Source organism: Triturus cristatus, chromosome 6 (genome assembly GCF_964204655.1).
Source record: "Triturus cristatus chromosome 6, aTriCri1.1, whole genome shotgun sequence".
NCBI classification, from domain to species: domain Eukaryota; kingdom Metazoa; phylum Chordata; class Amphibia; order Caudata; family Salamandridae; genus Triturus; species Triturus cristatus.
In genome coordinates this window covers 1,909,558,136-1,909,576,280 of record NC_140589.1, presented here as the reverse complement: position 1 = coordinate 1,909,576,280, position 18,145 = coordinate 1,909,558,136, and the positions used below count along the sequence as shown (strand labels likewise).

Sequence of the window (18,145 nt, the reverse complement as noted above, 5' to 3'; positions counted from 1 at the left end):
TCTGACCCCTTTCCATGATATGTAGGCAACGCCGATCATAATAAACTCTGTGTAGCATTTTAAATTGTAATAGGCGCCGGTTAATTTTGATTGCCACCTCCCTGGGGTGCATCAATGCGGACGCCCAATCTATGTCTTCCAGTTACCTGAGTTTCAGGCATATTGTTGTAAAGGGTCTTATAAGTCAAGGAGATCGCCTGCTTACCCAGCTCCTCAGTCAGAAGTGGGCCTTAAAGTGGGGACGACTGCAGAATACCCTCCCCGGGCAGTCCCTAAGCATACCAGGCGCGTAGTATTTGTGCTTATTTTACAACTTGGTTGATGTTCATCCCATAATCCCTCTGAAGCAAGTCAAACAACATGATATCAGAGCCCTCCAACAGATCCCCCACTTTAGATATTCCAAGCAAGTCCCTGGGTCCAAATCCCCGCAACTTCCACATTTCGGGGAGCCATTTCCCTCTCCTACAACGCTGTTTCTCTGTTAGGCCTCCCATGCCACCCAATCAATTTCAATGCCTTTTCCCAAGCCACCAAAGTGACCTGTGTCCCCAGTAGGAAACATCCTGCCCCACCACCTCCATATAGATATAGATGTGACCCACCCCTCCATTGTGTCCATTCCAACCTAAATGTGGAGTGGTTGTCTGGGGCAAGTTACCAGTTGTTTATAATGATCGTCAGGGTGAAAAAGAGGAGGGACCATGGGCAGCCCTGCCGAGTGCCTCTACCAATGGGAAATTCCTTAGAGACCACACCATTGACCCGGACTGCCGCACTGGGGCCAGATATAGTAACTGTACCTACCTCCTACCTCCTATAGCAAGGACCAAAACCAAATTTAACCAGAGTACTAGCCAAGAAGTGCCAATGTACTGCGTCAAACGACTTTTCCGCATCCAATTCAAGGAATATATGGGGGTCGGGCGCTTCTAGACTTCGTTTAGCCAGTTGTAGGTTCTACAGAGATTGTAGCGGTTGGATCTTCCGGGCATAAATCCCGACTGGTCTCTATGAATCAAAGGTGTTATGACTTGCAGCAGTCTAGCTGCCTAGATTGTGGCCAGGATTTTCACCTTGATATTAAGTAGTGAGATCAGGCAGTAAGAACTGCAGCCGTCCCTAGGCTTGCCGTCCTTAGGTATAACCACTAGGACCGTCCGTTGCAAATTCGGAGGAGTGCCCCATTTCCCATAAGGCTTGAAAATTATTTATAAAATTCAGAAGAAATCCCATTATGTTCCGGGGTCTTATTTGCTTTAAGCTTAATAATAGCAGATTGTACATCTGCCAGGGTGATCCTCACTTCAAGCGCCTCTCTCGCCTCGGCATCGAGGGTCGGCATTGTTATCAACTGCAGATATTGGTCAATATAGAGCTGGGTCTGGAGCGGCCGAGACTCTTCTCGTAGTATTGCACAAAGGTTTCTGTGATCGCTTCATCGGATTCCACAGAGGCACCTCGGGAGAGTCAATCAATCAAATCAATCAATCAATCAAAGTTTTATTGTATAATTTGTTAAAATTATCACAATACCACATGTATAAATAAAAGTATATAAAAGTTAACAACCCCGGGAGAGTCTAATCTGGTGTAACCATCTGGCTTCTGCTTCCCGTCTACCCAGCCAGGCAAGAAGTTCACCCGCTTTATCTCCGATGTCGCAGAAGTGGTGCAGGGAGGCCATCATCTGAGTATTGGCTCCCTCCTGCGCTAAGGACTTGTATTCCTCCCTCAGTAGTGTTATCTATCTAAGGGTGGGGTCAGGGTCTGGGCCAAGTTTATCCTTGGCATTCAACAGCCTGCGTTCCACCTCTTCCAAGACTCCCACTTGTTTCCTTCTCTTACGTTATATGAGGTTTTGGGCGCTATCATTGAGGACCTCTTTATATGCCTCCCAATCAGCCCGTTGGACCATATCCACTTGTCCCGCGGGAGCATAAATATTACCTATGTGAGAAAAAGCTTTATGAGCCCCGAAAAGTATGAATATTTGTGTTCAGAATTATGGGTACGCCTTAGGTCTGAGAGGCCCAGGGTGGCGGCAAAAAAAGTGAGTGGGGTGGGGTATGTGTTAGCTCCACGGGGACCAGACCTGTCACTCTCGGTCTTCATTACATCATTAAAATCACCTCCCAAAATTTGGAATGGAGAGTCCCCTTCCAGCATTACCATGGCTAACTTTTCCAGAGTGTGGGGATGTAGAAGGGGGTGCATAGGCACTAATCAGCCCCAGAACTCCATTGTTTTAATATAAACAGGATAGCTCCTCCTCTTGACCCGGATGTGTAACCCGCATGGGCGACTCAGGTCGTACTGTCGTGGATGAGTGTTTTGTAGGGGGGCTTTTGTGACCTGCCAGTGTCACTACTCAATTACTGTCTGTCTCAGCCCGCAGAAACCGGATAATTAACATTTCTCAGCGAGGAGAGATCTCACTGCCTGTGGATCTCCGTCCGCTCCGACCAGAGTCAGACTGGGACAGACATTAGACCCAGGCACCAAAATAAATGCATATCAAGCAACAAAGAATCCGTGGATCTAAAGACACAATACTAAATGCTAATGCCAACAAAACTTGATACTTGAAGAAAAACAGTCCTCATAAAGAGGACGAAGTCCCATCACCCACCTAAGTAGCATGCTTCATCATTTGGGGCCCCCTCTTAACCACACCTGGTGCGGTTAAGGAGCTACAACTCCTGTGTAAGTGGAAAAGGAGGAGCTCGCGGATGTTTTCTCAGTCTTAGCACCCTGGATGGACCAGTCTATAAAATAACTGAAGCTGCTTAACGTGTGGCAGGGCAACGTGACAAGTGCAGTGTACAGAAGTAGTGATTTAAAATGGACTATCTAAGGAAAATTATGTTTATTAAGTATCATTAGATGTCAATGGATAAAAACATGGTCAACATGTTTCAGCCATTAGCGATCATACTTTCTGATCATGGCTTTCTTCAGAACCAAATATTACTACTGCAATAGAACCTATGAGGACAGGGTGAGAAAAATCTCAACCCCAACTCAAAAGGAACGATACCACCTACAGAGATACCTACTCATCTAGTAGTAAGTGGAACTGCAGGGGTTCTCATGCATCACCTGTGAAAGATATATGAGGAACAGAACACAGGGAAACAAATCAATACTGCAAGAGGGTTGAAGGCATAGCAGATAGTGACTGTCACGATCGATGCGGTGAGGTCTACAACACCTCCTCACCTGTGTTGCCTCCTTCGGCTCCAGCACTGATCCGAGCAGTCTCTCTGCGGATCGGGCGGGCACAGGCGGCGGCCATTTTGGAGGGAGTCAATTCTGGGGTTGACGGTCTAGCTGCTGGGGACGCCTACATTAGGGGCACTGGCGCGAGCGCGCAGCGTCCACAACCTCCTGAGGCTTGAGCCGGGAGTAGGACTTAACGCACTTTTCTCCCGCTAGTGAGCAGCAGAAATCTGTTATAAGCGAGCTGACTGTTTTTAAGATTGTGAATATTTTAATCACGAGCTCTTTGTATCGCGCGCATTGTTTGCTTATTTTGCACATTTGTTTTTAGCAGACGCTCAGCGCTTTTTGAACCTCCTCACCTGTGTTGCCTCCTTCGGCTCCAGCACTGATCCGAGCAGTCTCTCTGCGGATCGGGCGGGCACAGGCGGCGGCCATTTTGGAGGGAGTCAATTCTGGGGTTGACGGTCTAGCTGCTGGGGACGCCTACATTAGGGGCACTGGCGCGAGCGCGCAGCGTCCACAACCTCCTGAGGCTTGAGCCGGGAGTAGGACTTAACGCACTTTTCTCCCGCTAGTGAGCAGCAGAAATCTGTTATAAGCGAGCTGACTGTTTTTAAGATTGTGAATATTTTAATCACGAGCTCTTTGTATCGCGCGCATTGTTTGCTTATTTTGCACATTTGTTTTTAGCAGACGCTCAGCGCTTTTTGAACCTCCTCACCTGTGTTGCCTCCTTCGGCTCCAGCACTGATCCGAGCAGTCTCTCTGCGGATCGGGCGGGCACAGGCGGCGGCCATTTTGGAGGGAGTCAATTCTGGGGTTGACGGTCTAGCTGCTGGGGACGCCTACATTAGGGGCACTGGCGCGAGCGCGCAGCGGACGCGCGCAGCGGGCGCGCCGCTGGCGCGCCAAAGGCAAGCCCGTCTGCGCCCGTCCGCGCCCAAGTCGCGCTCAGCGCCCAAACCCCTGCCCGGATGCACTTAACAGTACCGGTCCGACTCACGTACGCTAGAACTACACTGTTACAGTTAAATCCCGGGAAGTTAATGGGAGATTGCAACCTGCAACCTGATGAATTAGGCCTTTTCCAACCGCTAGGCATGTGTCCCAACTGTTCTTTCTCATTTCAACCTACTAATGGGGGAACTAATATGGCTGGCACAGAGTCAGTAAACACTTTGTGCAAAGCTGGGAAATCTGTTGCCTGCATTCTGATAAACGCAAGATCCCTTGTAAAGCACAGCACTGAATGTGCTAACTTGTTGATGGATCTGGATATAAAAATTGCGTTTATTACTGAAACCTGGATGGACGAAGCATCCGGTCCGGATCTAGTTAAAGCCACTCCATCAGGTTTCTTTTGCGAAGTACTTAACCGCCCAAATAAGAGGGGCGGAGGCTTGGCCATTATTTATCACAGCTCCTACTCTGGAACCTTCAACGCAATCTCTCTCCCATCTTGCGAAGCTCTCGCATTTAACATTAGACTCACTAGTCATTTTTCCTTTAAAGGAACACTTGTTTACAGACCCCCTGGGCCCAAACATATATTTTTCTCCTCGCTTGGAACCCTTGTAGAAAACGCATTTTTGGGAAATTCTCAAACCATACTAGGGGATTTCAATTTCTATCTCGAACAGTCAGATGAGCCTGATACAGCCCGCCTTCTTAATATCATGGAAACAGCGGAGTTAGTACAGCATGTAACTGGCCCCTCACACACAGCGGGACATACCTTAGATGGGGTTTTTTCTAATACCCCGGAGTTATCCTTTATTGCACTGCTACCCCTGGCCTGGTCAGACCATGCGGGAGTTCGTTTTAATCTTAACCTTACACCGCACATAGACAGTGATCGGTATTTAACTGGTAAGAAAGAAATTAGAGCCTGGAATAGGGTGCATGCAGACGACATCGCCAATGCTCTGACTAACATCCCTACACCCATTGCTGGGAACGCGAACGAGGCGGCATTGGCCTATACCAATTTACTAACGCAGGCATGTGCTGACCTAGCTCCTCCTAAACTAGTGCTTCTCAAAAGGAGCGTACCTTCAGCCCCCTGGTATTCAACCGACCTCAAAGTACAAAAATGTATCTGTAAGAGATTGGAGCGTAATTGGAGGAAGAATTATTCTATTACAGAAAAAAAGGAATATTTGACCAGCCTAGCAACCTATAAAGGCATGCTGCGCAAAGCAAAACAGAAGTATTTTGCGTCCCAGATTTCGGCAGCTAAGAATTGCTCTAAGGAGCTGTTTGCCACTATCACAAAATTATCCTCTCCTGTACCAACCTCCATCTCGGCTAGCACAGAGCTCTGCGAAAGCATTGCTTCGTTTTTCTCCACCAAGGTTAATAATATCTTTACTAGCCTTAGCAACTCAATCAGGTGGGAGGAGAAGGCAGAGGAAAGACTTACTGAAGGGGACACGTCATCAATCACCCTGGAGGAATTTGCTCCGCTTACAATACAAAATACCGTGGATTTGCTCACTAAAGCTAATTCAGGTTCCCCTCTTGACCCCTGTCCTCTAAAGATTACGAAACTAGCACCGGGGCCAATAGCCAAACTTCTCACGCCCATTTTTAATGGGATGTTCCAAGAAGCAATCTTTCCTAACATCTGGAAGATGGCTTCCATTCTCCCCCTCCTGAAGAAGCCGAGTCTAGACGCGACGGACCCTAACAATTTTCGTCCTATTTCCCGGCTTCCCCTCCCGGCGAAACTTGTGGAAAAAGCAATGAACACACAGCTTACAGCATTTATAAAGTCATCATCCTTGCTGGATGCATCCCAGCATGGGTTTAGGGAGGGTCACAGCACCGAATCCGCTTTGATCGCGGCAACAGATCAGATCAGGTTAGCAGTTGATCAAGGCGGCAGAGCAGCCTTGATCCTGCTGGACCTATCCGCCGCGTTCGATACGGTCCATCACGGATTGTTGATGGACCGGCTGAGGAAAGGAGGTGTTCGCCAAAAAGCATGGAAATTGCTGAACTCCTTTCTCTCAGAGCGGAGTCAAACAGTGGCATTGGGAAACTTTACTTCCCGCCCTTTCTCCCTGCCTTGTGGGGTACCACAAGGGTCCTCACTGAGCCCGACACTTTTTAACGTTTACGTTGCATCCCTTGCCCCCATCATTAGATCTTTTGGGTTTAGTGTCACGTCATACGCCGATGACACACAGATCGTCGTGTCTCTATACCCCGGAAGTGATGTGGGAATGGATGTCAATTTCCAGGCCTGCATGCGGGAGGTGGCCCGGTGGATGGCCAGCAACTGCCTCAGGCTAAACTCTACGAAAACTGAGGTAATGCTGTTTGGAAATAATCCCAGCTTTTGGACTCCTACCTGGTGGCCTCAGGAACTAGGAGCCTGTCCCAGCCCAGTAAGTAATGTAAAAAACCTCGGGATGGTGCTGGATGACAAACTCACTATGTCACTACAGATTAAGGCAGTAGCTTCTAAAACAGGCTTTATCCTAAGAATGTTGAGAAAGATCCTGTTTTTTCTTCCTCCTGAAAGTCGACAAACGGTGGTCACTGCTCTTGTGTCCTCCAGACTCGACTATTGCAACAGCCTTTATCTGAATATTCAGGAGAATCTGATGCATAGACTGCAATTATTACAAAATGCGGCGGCCAGATTACTTACGGGTATTCCAAAGTTCTCCCCGATTTCCAAGGCTATCCATGATTTGCATTGGTTGCCTATTCACAAGAGAGTTCAATTTAAATCCTTGTGTTTGGTGTTCAAAGCCTTGAAGGGTGAAGGCACAGGTTACCTGACTAAGCATCTTACCAGGTATGTCCCTGCCCGGCACCTTCGTTCGGCAGAGGCCGGACTCGTCTCCATTCCTACCATAAAAAAAGTCCGTTGGGGAGGACGCAGGTTCTCCTATGGGGCTGCCAAGCTCTGGAACAAACTACCTCCCCATTTGAGACTTATGGAGAATCTTCTCCAGTTTAGGAAAGCTCTAAAAACTTGGTTGTTTTAATAACTACGCCAGCTTAAAATTTCAGGATTTGTGGACAGCGCCAGGACACCTACTTGGTAATCGCGCGCTTTACAAAACACCATAACATAACATAACATAACATAACAACAGACCTACTTACCCGTCTTAAATCGGGGATAAATACCTCCACTCCTGGCAACAACTCAGGGCGTGAGGCAGCGCTCTAATGGAATAAACAAAACAGACTAATAAAGAAAAAAGACCTCGTTGGTAATACTGAGATCCTATGACAAACAACAAACAACAAAACCTTGACTAAGTGCCATGTGTGTCTAAGAATCCTTCAACACAAATGTTAAAACTGGATGCGCTGTGTGCTAGACTTACAAGCACCATGGGATATAAATGGTTAAGGCCCAACATCAGAGTCCACACCATTTCAGTGTGATAAACGAGTGCTGTCTCATTAACCGTGAGGAATAAAATGGCGCAACGCCTGAATGTGGGCTATCACCTAAGATGGTGTGAGTATAGTTTAAATCAATCTATTTCTATATAATACATAGAACGTGGATATACAGCACTGATTATCCGTAAACCCGTCTGAGTATTACATAAGGATAGGGCAAGTCGGTAAATGCTCGACTAGAGAAGGGCTAACCCCTGAGTAAGGCATCGGTGTATGTCTCAACAGCAACTTCAAACACGCAAAATTAAACATACCAATTTGGTAACGTGTTCGTAAGTGCTAGACGATAATGTAACAGGCTAGGAACAATCTAGTAGCTAGAAGTGTAGATATTTCATGTCCTACCTGGCCGTCGCTACCCCGGGCTGTCTTCCTGGTTGCACCGAACGGTGCTAGAGCCCGGTGTTCCGCTTCTTAATATTGCCAGTAAACAAGCTGGAAGCTGGAGGAAGAGGCGTGGTGGTGGGAGGAAACTGTTCACGTGACCGGAGTGTCACTAGATCACGTGGACCTGGAACTCTCACTATAGTACGCGTCTCCTGGGAAATGTAGTCTAAAAATCGCTACGGTGTGGGTATCGCGCTGCGGTGACCATTATGCTACTCAGGGCACAACTGTTAAAGAGACTCCTAAAGAACCACAGTGGAGAGAGCCCCCGTTGATGTAACTGCACCAAAATACACCGGAGCGTGTTCAAAGTGGGTGCAATAAGTAAAGGGTATAAAGCACGACCTGCTTGAATTTAGGCACACCTCTCAAAGAAATGTGTAATATCATTTGAGGACATTGGAACAACATCCGACACCTGGCCGGATGCAAAGTGTAGCGTCACCTAAAAAATGGAAATACGTAAGGCTGGCAGAAATCAATGTACAAGTTGAAACACGGACCATAGTGTCCCGTGAGAAGACCCCAACAAGGCATAGAATCAAACAGAGGAGCGGCGTTCACCCTTCTTATGAATATCAGTATGGAGAATCTTGTTGTCACATTAAAGCAACCCGAACACACCTGGACGCACTTGAATGATTGGAGGGGATCAGAAATACAAGAATCACCACACAAGCCAAATCATATTATAGAGCCAAACACTATCTATGCTACCAGATATGAAAACGCTAACCTCCAAACTGAATGGACTACTCAACAATAGTTATCATTGTAACTGTCAACGGAGGGAAGTCCAGGGAATGGCATCATTCAAACCCTCTGTATCACTGTGTATCTTGTACACCCACCGCTGTTCTATTTTGAAAAGAAAAGTTGAGATGTCAGTGACATGTGATGGAATAAAGGGTTGTTCGAGTATTGTCCAATGAATCTCGTCGGGTTTATGACTAAGTTCAACAAAATGATTAGTCAAGCGAGTCGATTGCTTTTTGCACCTAATGGTGCTTTAATGCTCCATTATTCTGAGCTTGACCTTCCTGGTCGTCATGCCCACATATCTCTTCTAACAGGGACATGTGATGAGGTAGATCACCTTCTCGCTGTTGCAATTTGTGTGCTTGGTTTGTCGCCAGGGTTTGCCTATACCGAGGTCAATCTCAATGGTATGCGAGGTCTGTGGACACACTGCACAGCTGCCACACGCAAAGTGTCCTTGTACCGGAGGCAAATTCCACAGCGTGTTGGTTGGGACTGTTGTAGTATTCTTGGGGCATGTGTGTACTAAAGTGTCACGTAGGTTTGCACTTCTCTTAAATGAAAACAGAGGAGGGGGGAGTTGAACAGAACCCACGTTTAAAATACAACAGTGTTTCCGTATGATTTTTTGGATTTGACTGGACTGTGTACTGAAGGTGTTAACGCAGGTGAGTTTTTTAAGTGCTGGTTTTGGTACGCTGGGTTCTAGTAATGCCTCACGGTTGTTGTTAGAGGCCCGTTTATAGGATTGACGGACCAGACGAGAAGGATATCGCCTGTCCCGAAGGTTTTTGGACAGAGAGTCAGCATGTTTCTTGAAATTCTCGGTTGTAGAGCAATTCCGTCTCAACCTAAGAAATTGCCCGAAGGGTAAAGCTTCTCGAGTTGATTTGGGGTGGAAACTGTCATATCTCAAGATGGAATTTCTAGCCATGGGCTTGGTGTATAGTTAACTTACCAAAATAAATGTGCCCCACTAAGTGAACAGACCCATGCTTGCAAATTGTACCAGGTTTCAATCAGATACGTTGTACAAGTGTTTTGCAAGGAATAGAAAACATAATTAATTTGAGCATTGCTATGTTTGTTTTAATTATGATGGGCAAATCAACAGTAAAAACTGGCACAGCAGACCAAAAAACAGGGCCACAAACAGACCTGGCAGACCAGGTCTTCGGGCACTGCCTAATTGCCCGATAGGCCAGTCCGACCTTGGCTCACACACGTCTTTCAATTCCTGCATGCTTCTGCAGCCCTTGTCCCTCCTTCCCAGCCTGGCCAAAGAACACACAGCTCAAGTGGTGAAGAGCTGACCTGGCAAATTAAGCAAACTAAATTAGAAAAACATTCTTTTACATTAATCTCATTAAATGTTCGATTGATTAATACAATCTCTAAATTTTGTCTTTTTTGGTGCAGTGGTGGATAGCGACTTTTGTATTCTACTGCTCCAATGTCCCATATGTGACTGAAAGCACATTTCAAGTCTGATGCAGGTAAAAGTTGGAGCCTTGCAAGGTCTGACACGGAGGAGTGTATGTGTGAGAGGGGCAAGGGCAGAGGCCATTTTAACGTCTTTATTGATTTACTTTGCTCGCGAGAAAGTGTCACTCATAGTACTTGAATGTCACTCATAATTACACTGAAATTATGAAAATGTCACACATAAGCAATCTGAAACCTTGGCAGCTATGACTGTGGCGTAAGCCCCTCTCCCCAAGAATTTACACTGGGTGCCTTGCAGATGGGTTTCCTATAAAAGTATCACATCTGGATTCTGACATTTGATACATTGGGTTACAGACCCCTTTTAATCCTGTCACCTAGCCCATTCACGTTCCATGATAGAACAGAAAGGGCCTTAATGTCCACTTGTGATGTATCCATCGGGAGCAGGTCAAAGGAATGGGACAGTGCCCTTACCCATGAATTGGCGGGCTGCGTGGCACATACCACCTCTGTTGGGGTATTTAGTGAACTGCTGCATCTGCGCTATAGTGTCTCGATCTAACTTTTCCTGAATCCTAGCAACAATGAGCCCTTAATCCCCCCTCCTTACCCCCAAAGACAACTGAGACGGCAGACCCCCATAACACTCCAAAAAATATTCTTCAGGGGATCTGAGAGGCCTGTTGCCCTCCGAGCCAGTGGTTAGAATCCCAAACACCCACTCACACAATCAGGGCCAACCACCCCTGCTAGCAGTGGCCCAGAGATGCAAACAAAGCAAAACAATGAATCAGTCCGTTGCCGCTACGCTTTCCTTGACAGGGCGTGGCTCTGTCATGCATCAGGGCCCTGGATTCTCTTGTTACACCCTTGACTAAATGACCGCTGTCAGTAGCGTCAGAAGGGGGCACATAATGTTCTTTCTCCAAATGTGGTATGGCAACCACCAGTGGGTGGGGAGTCTTAGATTCAGTTCCGTTATCGTCCCCGTTCTCTCTTGGTCCGCCGACCTGCTTTTTTGAAGGCCGCTACATCTTCACTGTCCAAGCCTGATGAGCCCCTCTAGGCTTACTTCGGGTCTCGCCGCCTCCAGAGGGTGGTGTCAACTTGCTGTCAGGAGCAGCGTCCTCTCCGCCCGATCCATGGCGCATCGCGTGGGCCGGCAGTACACCCCTGTCCGGATTCTGTTGTTCACTCCCCTTCAGCCGTGGCTTCTATTCCAGCCATTCCCATGCTTCCTCAGGACTCTAGAAAAAGAGAGATTTTCCTTGGTACGGAACCTTCAGCTTGGCTGGGAAGAGTAACATGTATTGTATTTGCAGGAATCGCGGTTTAAATGTCACTGTGTCAAATGTGCATACCTCTCCCATTTTATGCACCTCTGTAAGAATCGTATCTCTGTCCTGAAAATTAAAGAAACAGGTTATGGCTGGCCTTAGTGACACCCTCAGTGGCGGTCTACTCCCCAGTGCATGGTAGGCCCTTTGAATTACAAAGCTGGGACAGAGTTTGTCTTGTGGCAGAATACTTCGTAACAAAGCATCCAGGAATCATGGCATTTCTGTGCCCTTGACCCCCTTGGGAAATCCCACGAACCTAAGGCGTTTACGTTGAGCCCTATTTTTAGCATCTTCGAGCTGCCACACCACCTCCCTGTTCATGGCCCAGGCTTCTGCCATATCCTTTTTTAGGGTCTGCACTGTGTCCTCCAGTTCGGATATCCTAGTCTCCGTTGAGGGGACCCTCTTCGTCACATTTCAGCGGTACTGGCGCAAGCGAGACACCCCAGAGAGCACCTCTCCCATCTCGCTCTCTGGGGCCTTCCTTGAAGACTGGATAGCCTGTAGAAGAGCAGCATTATTGGGTTCCACGGTGAAGCCACCTCCACCGTGTGTGCTACTACCTTGACATATCTGTCCATTTTGCCCTGTCAGGGAGGCATTATTTCTTTATATCTGGCCTTCTTTCAGGTGATAAGATGCCAGCACCTTCCAATGCCTCTGGTGGTCCCACACCAGGATGGAGGGCTGGCCACGGCACAATCGAGTCCCAAGAGCACAGCCTCTTCAGCAGTTGGAGTGCTCCCCATCTCGGTACGGCCTTTCCCCACAGGCCCTACGGGGTACTAAATTCAGTCTCATTCACTACCCCCTATGAGGGGGTTCCCACACTCACTCTATTCAGGATAGGTAGGCACTACTTTAATATCTAGGAGTGGGGGGGTGTTCATAGTCTGGAGAGATCGCCCAGAGCCACCTGCATCCTAGTGGGCGGCATGGCTGCTCAATCAATTCGCACTAATGCCCAGACTGGTATCCGGTAGCCCCAGAGCAGGTTCCCTTGTGCATTGCTACTGTAGCACTCATCAGACCAGGGGGTGCATGGCTCCATGTTACTACACGGGGTGAACTGTGTCGCAGACTAATGCTTCAACAGATGGTGCAACCCTTGGAATACCAAGTTCCAGGAGAGGGAAAATGTCTCTGCTCTACAGTGTTGCAGAGCCCCTTAGGGTGGCTTCTGCTGCACTCTCTCATGTACTTTTACATGCACCCGCCACTACCACAGGATGAATGCAGCCCCGTGGGAGCCAAGTACTCCCCTGCCACGTCGTGATGACACCTCGGTCTCCTCACCTCTCTTCTCTAGACAGTCACTAGCCGCTGGATAGGGCCTCAGGACCGCAGGCCCTCCCCGGGCGTCTCTGTGCCGCGTGCACCTCTGCAGCAAGATCTCTGCTGGCAGCGTCACGACTGGGGGGGTGGAAGAAGGCACTCTCTCCCCAGCTCTCTCTCCCGGCGCTGTGCAGGAGGTTCTGCCACTCTTAGCCTCCAGACCCTCCAGTTGCTGTCATAGAGTCTGTAGGTTTAACACAAATAGATGCAAACCTGAATGAAGAGTCTGTAGTCTAACGCAGTAGCAGGAATACATGTCCAAGCATGGCTTGAAATGAGGGGTACTTATCATATCTGGTAACATGTACAACACAATTCAATTAAAGATACTAAAAGGCATCACATTTATAATCACATGGCTTTGCAATTATAACCAGGCACCCTGGTAAGGATGCTGGCAATTTATTACCAACTACCATTTAAAACCACAACTTGCATGTGACCTCTAGTCTCAAAATGACCAAATTTGTGTAAATGCACCTCTGAGCATTTACACCCTTCCACCCCCAGAGGGTGTCTCCAAACAGTCATCAAGCTTGCCCTTTAAAAGCAAGCTTCCTGCAGGCTGCAGAACAAAGGTTCCAGCCTCAGACAGTCTTTAAAAACATGGACAAACCCTTGAGGGGTTATCTTCTCTAAGTCACCAGAAACTTAGGCTGGGGTCTTTCCCATTCTGTGCGGGGGGGGATGGGAGTCGGCTACCCCCGGCACCTTTGCATCACAATGGTGGTAACCCCATCTTCCTGGGGTCACCACAAGCCGAAGATGAGTAATTTTCCTTCCAGCCTGAGCCATGCACTGTAGGGCATTATGAGGCACTCCCTCAAAAGCGTGCACAGCAGAACAGTGGCTCCCCCGCTGCTCCAGGGAGAGCCGTGCTGGATTTCTTGGCGGGCCCAGGCATAGGGTCCAGCTCCCCTTGGACCTCTTCACGGGGGGCACGATGGCGCTCCCCGATGTTTCCATTGTCGGGCCCAGGGATGGAGTCCTGGGCCCTTTGGGCATTTTCACGGGGGCGCGACGTCGCTCCACAACTTTAATATGGCAGGGTCCAGGAATGGGCTTCTGGGTCTCGTAGGCACCTTCACAGGGTTGCAACGGCACTCCCTGACTTTTATTTCTTCTGGGGGCAGCCCCCGGGACATGACCCACTCCGGGCACATTGGAGACCGGTGGCAGAGCCCGAAATGCTTCGTCGTCTGTCCGGTAAAGGTCAAAGGTCACCTTCCTTCCGGTGGAACTATTTTGCCGGTCCTGGTCTCTTAACTCCTGGTGGCCAGCCCTAGAAATCTGGAGCACTTTTGGCCACCCTCCTGGCCTCCAAAAGGGCAAGCTCGGCAAGGAGTTGGCTTCACTGGCTCCCTGCACCAGACTTTCACCTGGCTCTCTTTCTGGGCCTCTCCTCCCTTGGAATGCTTGCAGTGAAGGGCTAGGCCTCTGATGCTACAGCTTCGGAAGGAAGATAATTAATCCAGCCTGGCAGGGTCACACCAGCCTGGGGCTCTGGTTCTGAGCTGAGTCAGATGAATATGACATTTTTGGATGACCCATAAGAAATGCAGATATGCCTTTGGACTTACTTTCAGAATGGTTCTTGTCACACAACTTACAGTGTACTTTTGTGCGAGTCTGGAGTTTGTAGGTCCAAGGGAACTGAAACTACGCCATGTGGTCTCCTTCTCCATAGGAGTATAATGGAGTGTTCCTACAGTGAACCAGTAAAGCACAATGACTATCCCTTGAATGTGTCTCCCCACATTATAAGGCCTATTCCAGGTTACCACCCACATCTGCATAGTCCCGTCTAATCCATTCTATCTCTACACAGCTCCTGGGCTGCACACAACAGGAATCTACCCCACACAGCCTTTAAACGGGTGCACACGTGCTCACATGTAACCAGTCTTGGCCCCTTTACCCTGGCTGCATCTCAGCAGCCTTATCTCACAAGGCAGACACCAGTGGAAACCTCATGTAGTCCATTTTAAATTACGAGGCTCTCCCACAGTAAAAGTGCAAATTTCAGGTGTTCAAAAAGCAAAAAATCCAGGAGGGTCAGATGGTCAGAACCACCTTCTAACAGGCACACACCTGAATGTAGAGTCTGTAGGATTAACACCAAGAGGCACAAACCTGAATGTAGAGTCTGTAGGACTAACACAAAGAGGCACAAACCTGAATGTAGAGTCTGTAGGACTAACACAAAGAGGCACAAACCTGAATGTAGAGTCTGTAGGACTAACACAAAGTGGCACAAACCTGAAAGTAGAGTCTGAAGGTTTAACACAGAGAGGCACAAACCTGAAAGTAGAGTCTGTAGGTTTAACACAAAGAGGCACAAACCTGAATGTAGAGTCTGAAGGTTTAACACAGAGAGGCACAAACCCGTATGTAGAGTCTGAGGTTTAACACAGAGAGGCACAAACCCGTATGTAGAGTCTGAGGTTTAACACAGAGAGGCACAAACCCGTATGTAGAGTCTGAGGTTTAACACAGAGAGGCACAAACCCGTATGTAGAGTCTGAGGTTTAACACAGAGAGGCACAAACCCGTATGTAGAGTCTGAGGTTTAACACAGAGAGGCACAAACCTCAATAAAGAGCACATAAACTCATATCATGATCAACTATTTAAACCTCTGTAAAGCACATTACATCATGATGACATAACAAGAAACCAGCTACCTTTCCAATCACATGTTGATTGTATCTCTGTCTTTGACTCTGTACCGCGCCCCACTGCCTTTGGCTAGGAGTGGGTTACACAAATACTACATAGATGGAACATTTACCACACAGAGCCACACACCTAAATATAAAACATTTATGGTTAACATACAGAGGCACATACCTGAGAGTAGAGCAATTTATCATCCCAGGCCTCATGATTTCCTGAAATTTTGGTCCGAAGCGTACATGTGACATGTCGAGAGTCTTGTCTCCTTGACAATGCTTTAAGCAGAATGAAAGCGCTTTCAAGTTGACCATCTGACAGTCAGTCTTCTGTATATGAATGTTCTGAATATTATCCATGGCCCTGGAAATAATCTGTTCATCTTGAGTCTCATGCAAGCAGTGGAAAACGTCCCATAGCAGGCTTTTCACTTTTGGCTCCTGAAGCCAGGCTACCAGGTCAGCTCTGGCGCTGTGAGATATTTTAAACCCTAGGACTTTCTCCACATGGCGCAATTGGTCCTTATTGATCAGGCCACATAAGAATTTCACAGTTAGCATTAATTGGCCACTTGTATCCTCATCATATTCCCCCAATAAATGCTTTACATCTCTCTGAGGATTTGGTGAGCCGTCATCTAAGTCAAAGATGTAGAACATGGCTGCAAAAAACTCCTGAAAGCTGAGGTGGATGAAACTGTAGGCTGAGTAGACGTCAATGTCTTGCTGGAAGATGGTCTGATTGAGAAACAGTGACTGGATGTCTGACACTTCGAGGTCGAACTGCTGAAGGTCCTCCTCATTGAAGAGGATTTTCTTATCAAAGATGCCATTGAGTGCCAGGGAGCACAGCTTCTTCAGGCTTCTTTGCCTGATCTCTATGGAAGCATCACTGTGGTCCCTCAACAAAGTGGACAAGAAGAACAAATAGACCGATGTTGTGGTCTTTGAAGAATTCGTAATGTCCTGGCCTCTCTCCATCTGCTGCTTTATGACAGTGCACACGATCCAGCAGACGATTGGGAGGAAGCACATGGTGTACAGGGTGTAATTATCTTTCACCACGGCAAGGGCTCGGGATGCATGTTCATCATTGCCAAAGAAACCATTGAAGTATGACTTTCTGTCTTGTTCTGTAAATCCTATTATCTCAGCACAAAGGTGAACCTCGACCTTGATGCACTGCCTGAGCCGTTCCAGAGCAGTCAGGCGTGTGGTGATGATGATGGTGCACCATGACAGGATATTTCTTCTCAACAGGTTACTCAGGGTGACTTCCACAGGATTCTTCTGAGACGGATCACTGCAGTGCTGGTCCTCCTTCAAGTCGAGAGAGAACTTCAGCTCATCAAAGCCATCAAGGATGAACAGTATCTTGTTGGGATCAGACAGCAGCGCGCTCACTGGTATCGTCCTGTCTGGGCAGCCGGCTGCAACCACATCAATTACACTTTTGTGGCTTTTGACTTCATTGATTTCTCTGCAGCTGAGATAGAAGACGTAATCAAACAGTCCCTGGTAGAGCTCTCCTAGAGCCCAGTCCAGCATGATTTTTTGGGCTGTCATGGTCTTCCCGATGCCCGCTGGCCCCTGCAGCACTATGGTCCTGGGTCTGTGCCCATCCTCCATGGAGTCGAAGAGAGCATCTAAACCAATATAATGCTTGTGGGCCAGATCGTCCATTATGTCAGTGTGCATCTTTCCATAGGACATGATCTCATGCTGACGCTCCACCTCGCAGTGATGCTTCCGGACAATCAGCAGCTTTGTGTACCTTTTCTGCAGTGAGACTGTCTCACCCAACCGTGCATTCCTGTCTCCTATCCGTCTGTATCGCTCTACAATATGCTTCATGTATCTGTCCCTGTAATCTGAGATTCAGAACATGGTAAATATCTCATGGAAAGAAATTCAAAATCACAAACATAACCAAAGCAACTTGCAGAAGGATATTTCAGTATCTTTGTGTTTAGAAATTTGCAAAGAACAAACTGCTGCCCCAAAGGAACTCCTGGCACTAGCAAAGACAAAGCAGACAGAAAATAACAGGCAGAATCATCCTGGGGCAGAGTCTAACAATCCAGGTTTCAAATTATCCCCTATTGGGTCAGTTCCACAAGTGGTGCAGAGTAGGAGGGAGTGCATTCTCATCCTTTTGTGCCCAATGAGACAGAGCTCCAAGGCCGGCAATCATGAGGAGGCTTCTGGGAACATCAGCAGGTCAGGATGTGATGGGCACAGTAAACATAAACAGGGGCATCACTTGAGCTTTGATTGGAGAAATATGAACAGGTAGATGTGCCTACAAGGGATTTGTTTATATAATTAATTTGGACTGATTCTTGCTTTTTACTTAACGCAAGCTCCTATATTTTGCTTGCAAATTAATTTCTTTATGAATAGTTTGAATTGTTCATGCACAAACATCAGATTATATCAGAATTTGTCAACAAAATGTCAAAAAATACGGGTATATATTAAAAAAAATTTTTTTATCGGAATGGAAAAACGATGATAAAGGGTAATAGATCGTTAAACACACAATGG

General features: G+C 47.5%; 1 protein-coding gene across 5 annotated transcripts in view; it reads right to left on the bottom strand.

The window, feature by feature from the left end:
- Positions 1-18,145, bottom strand: part of LOC146822422 (NACHT, LRR and PYD domains-containing protein 3-like) — a 785,736-nt gene that overhangs the window by 535,139 nt on the left and 232,452 nt on the right. For all 5 annotated transcript variants that reach the window (XM_085613508.1, XM_085613507.1, XM_085613510.1 and 2 more), the window contains one exon: positions 15,777-17,469. In XM_085613508.1, the coding sequence (XP_085469634.1) occupies positions 15,777-17,469 (1,693 nt within the window). The remainder of the gene's footprint in view (positions 1-15,776; positions 17,470-18,145) is intronic.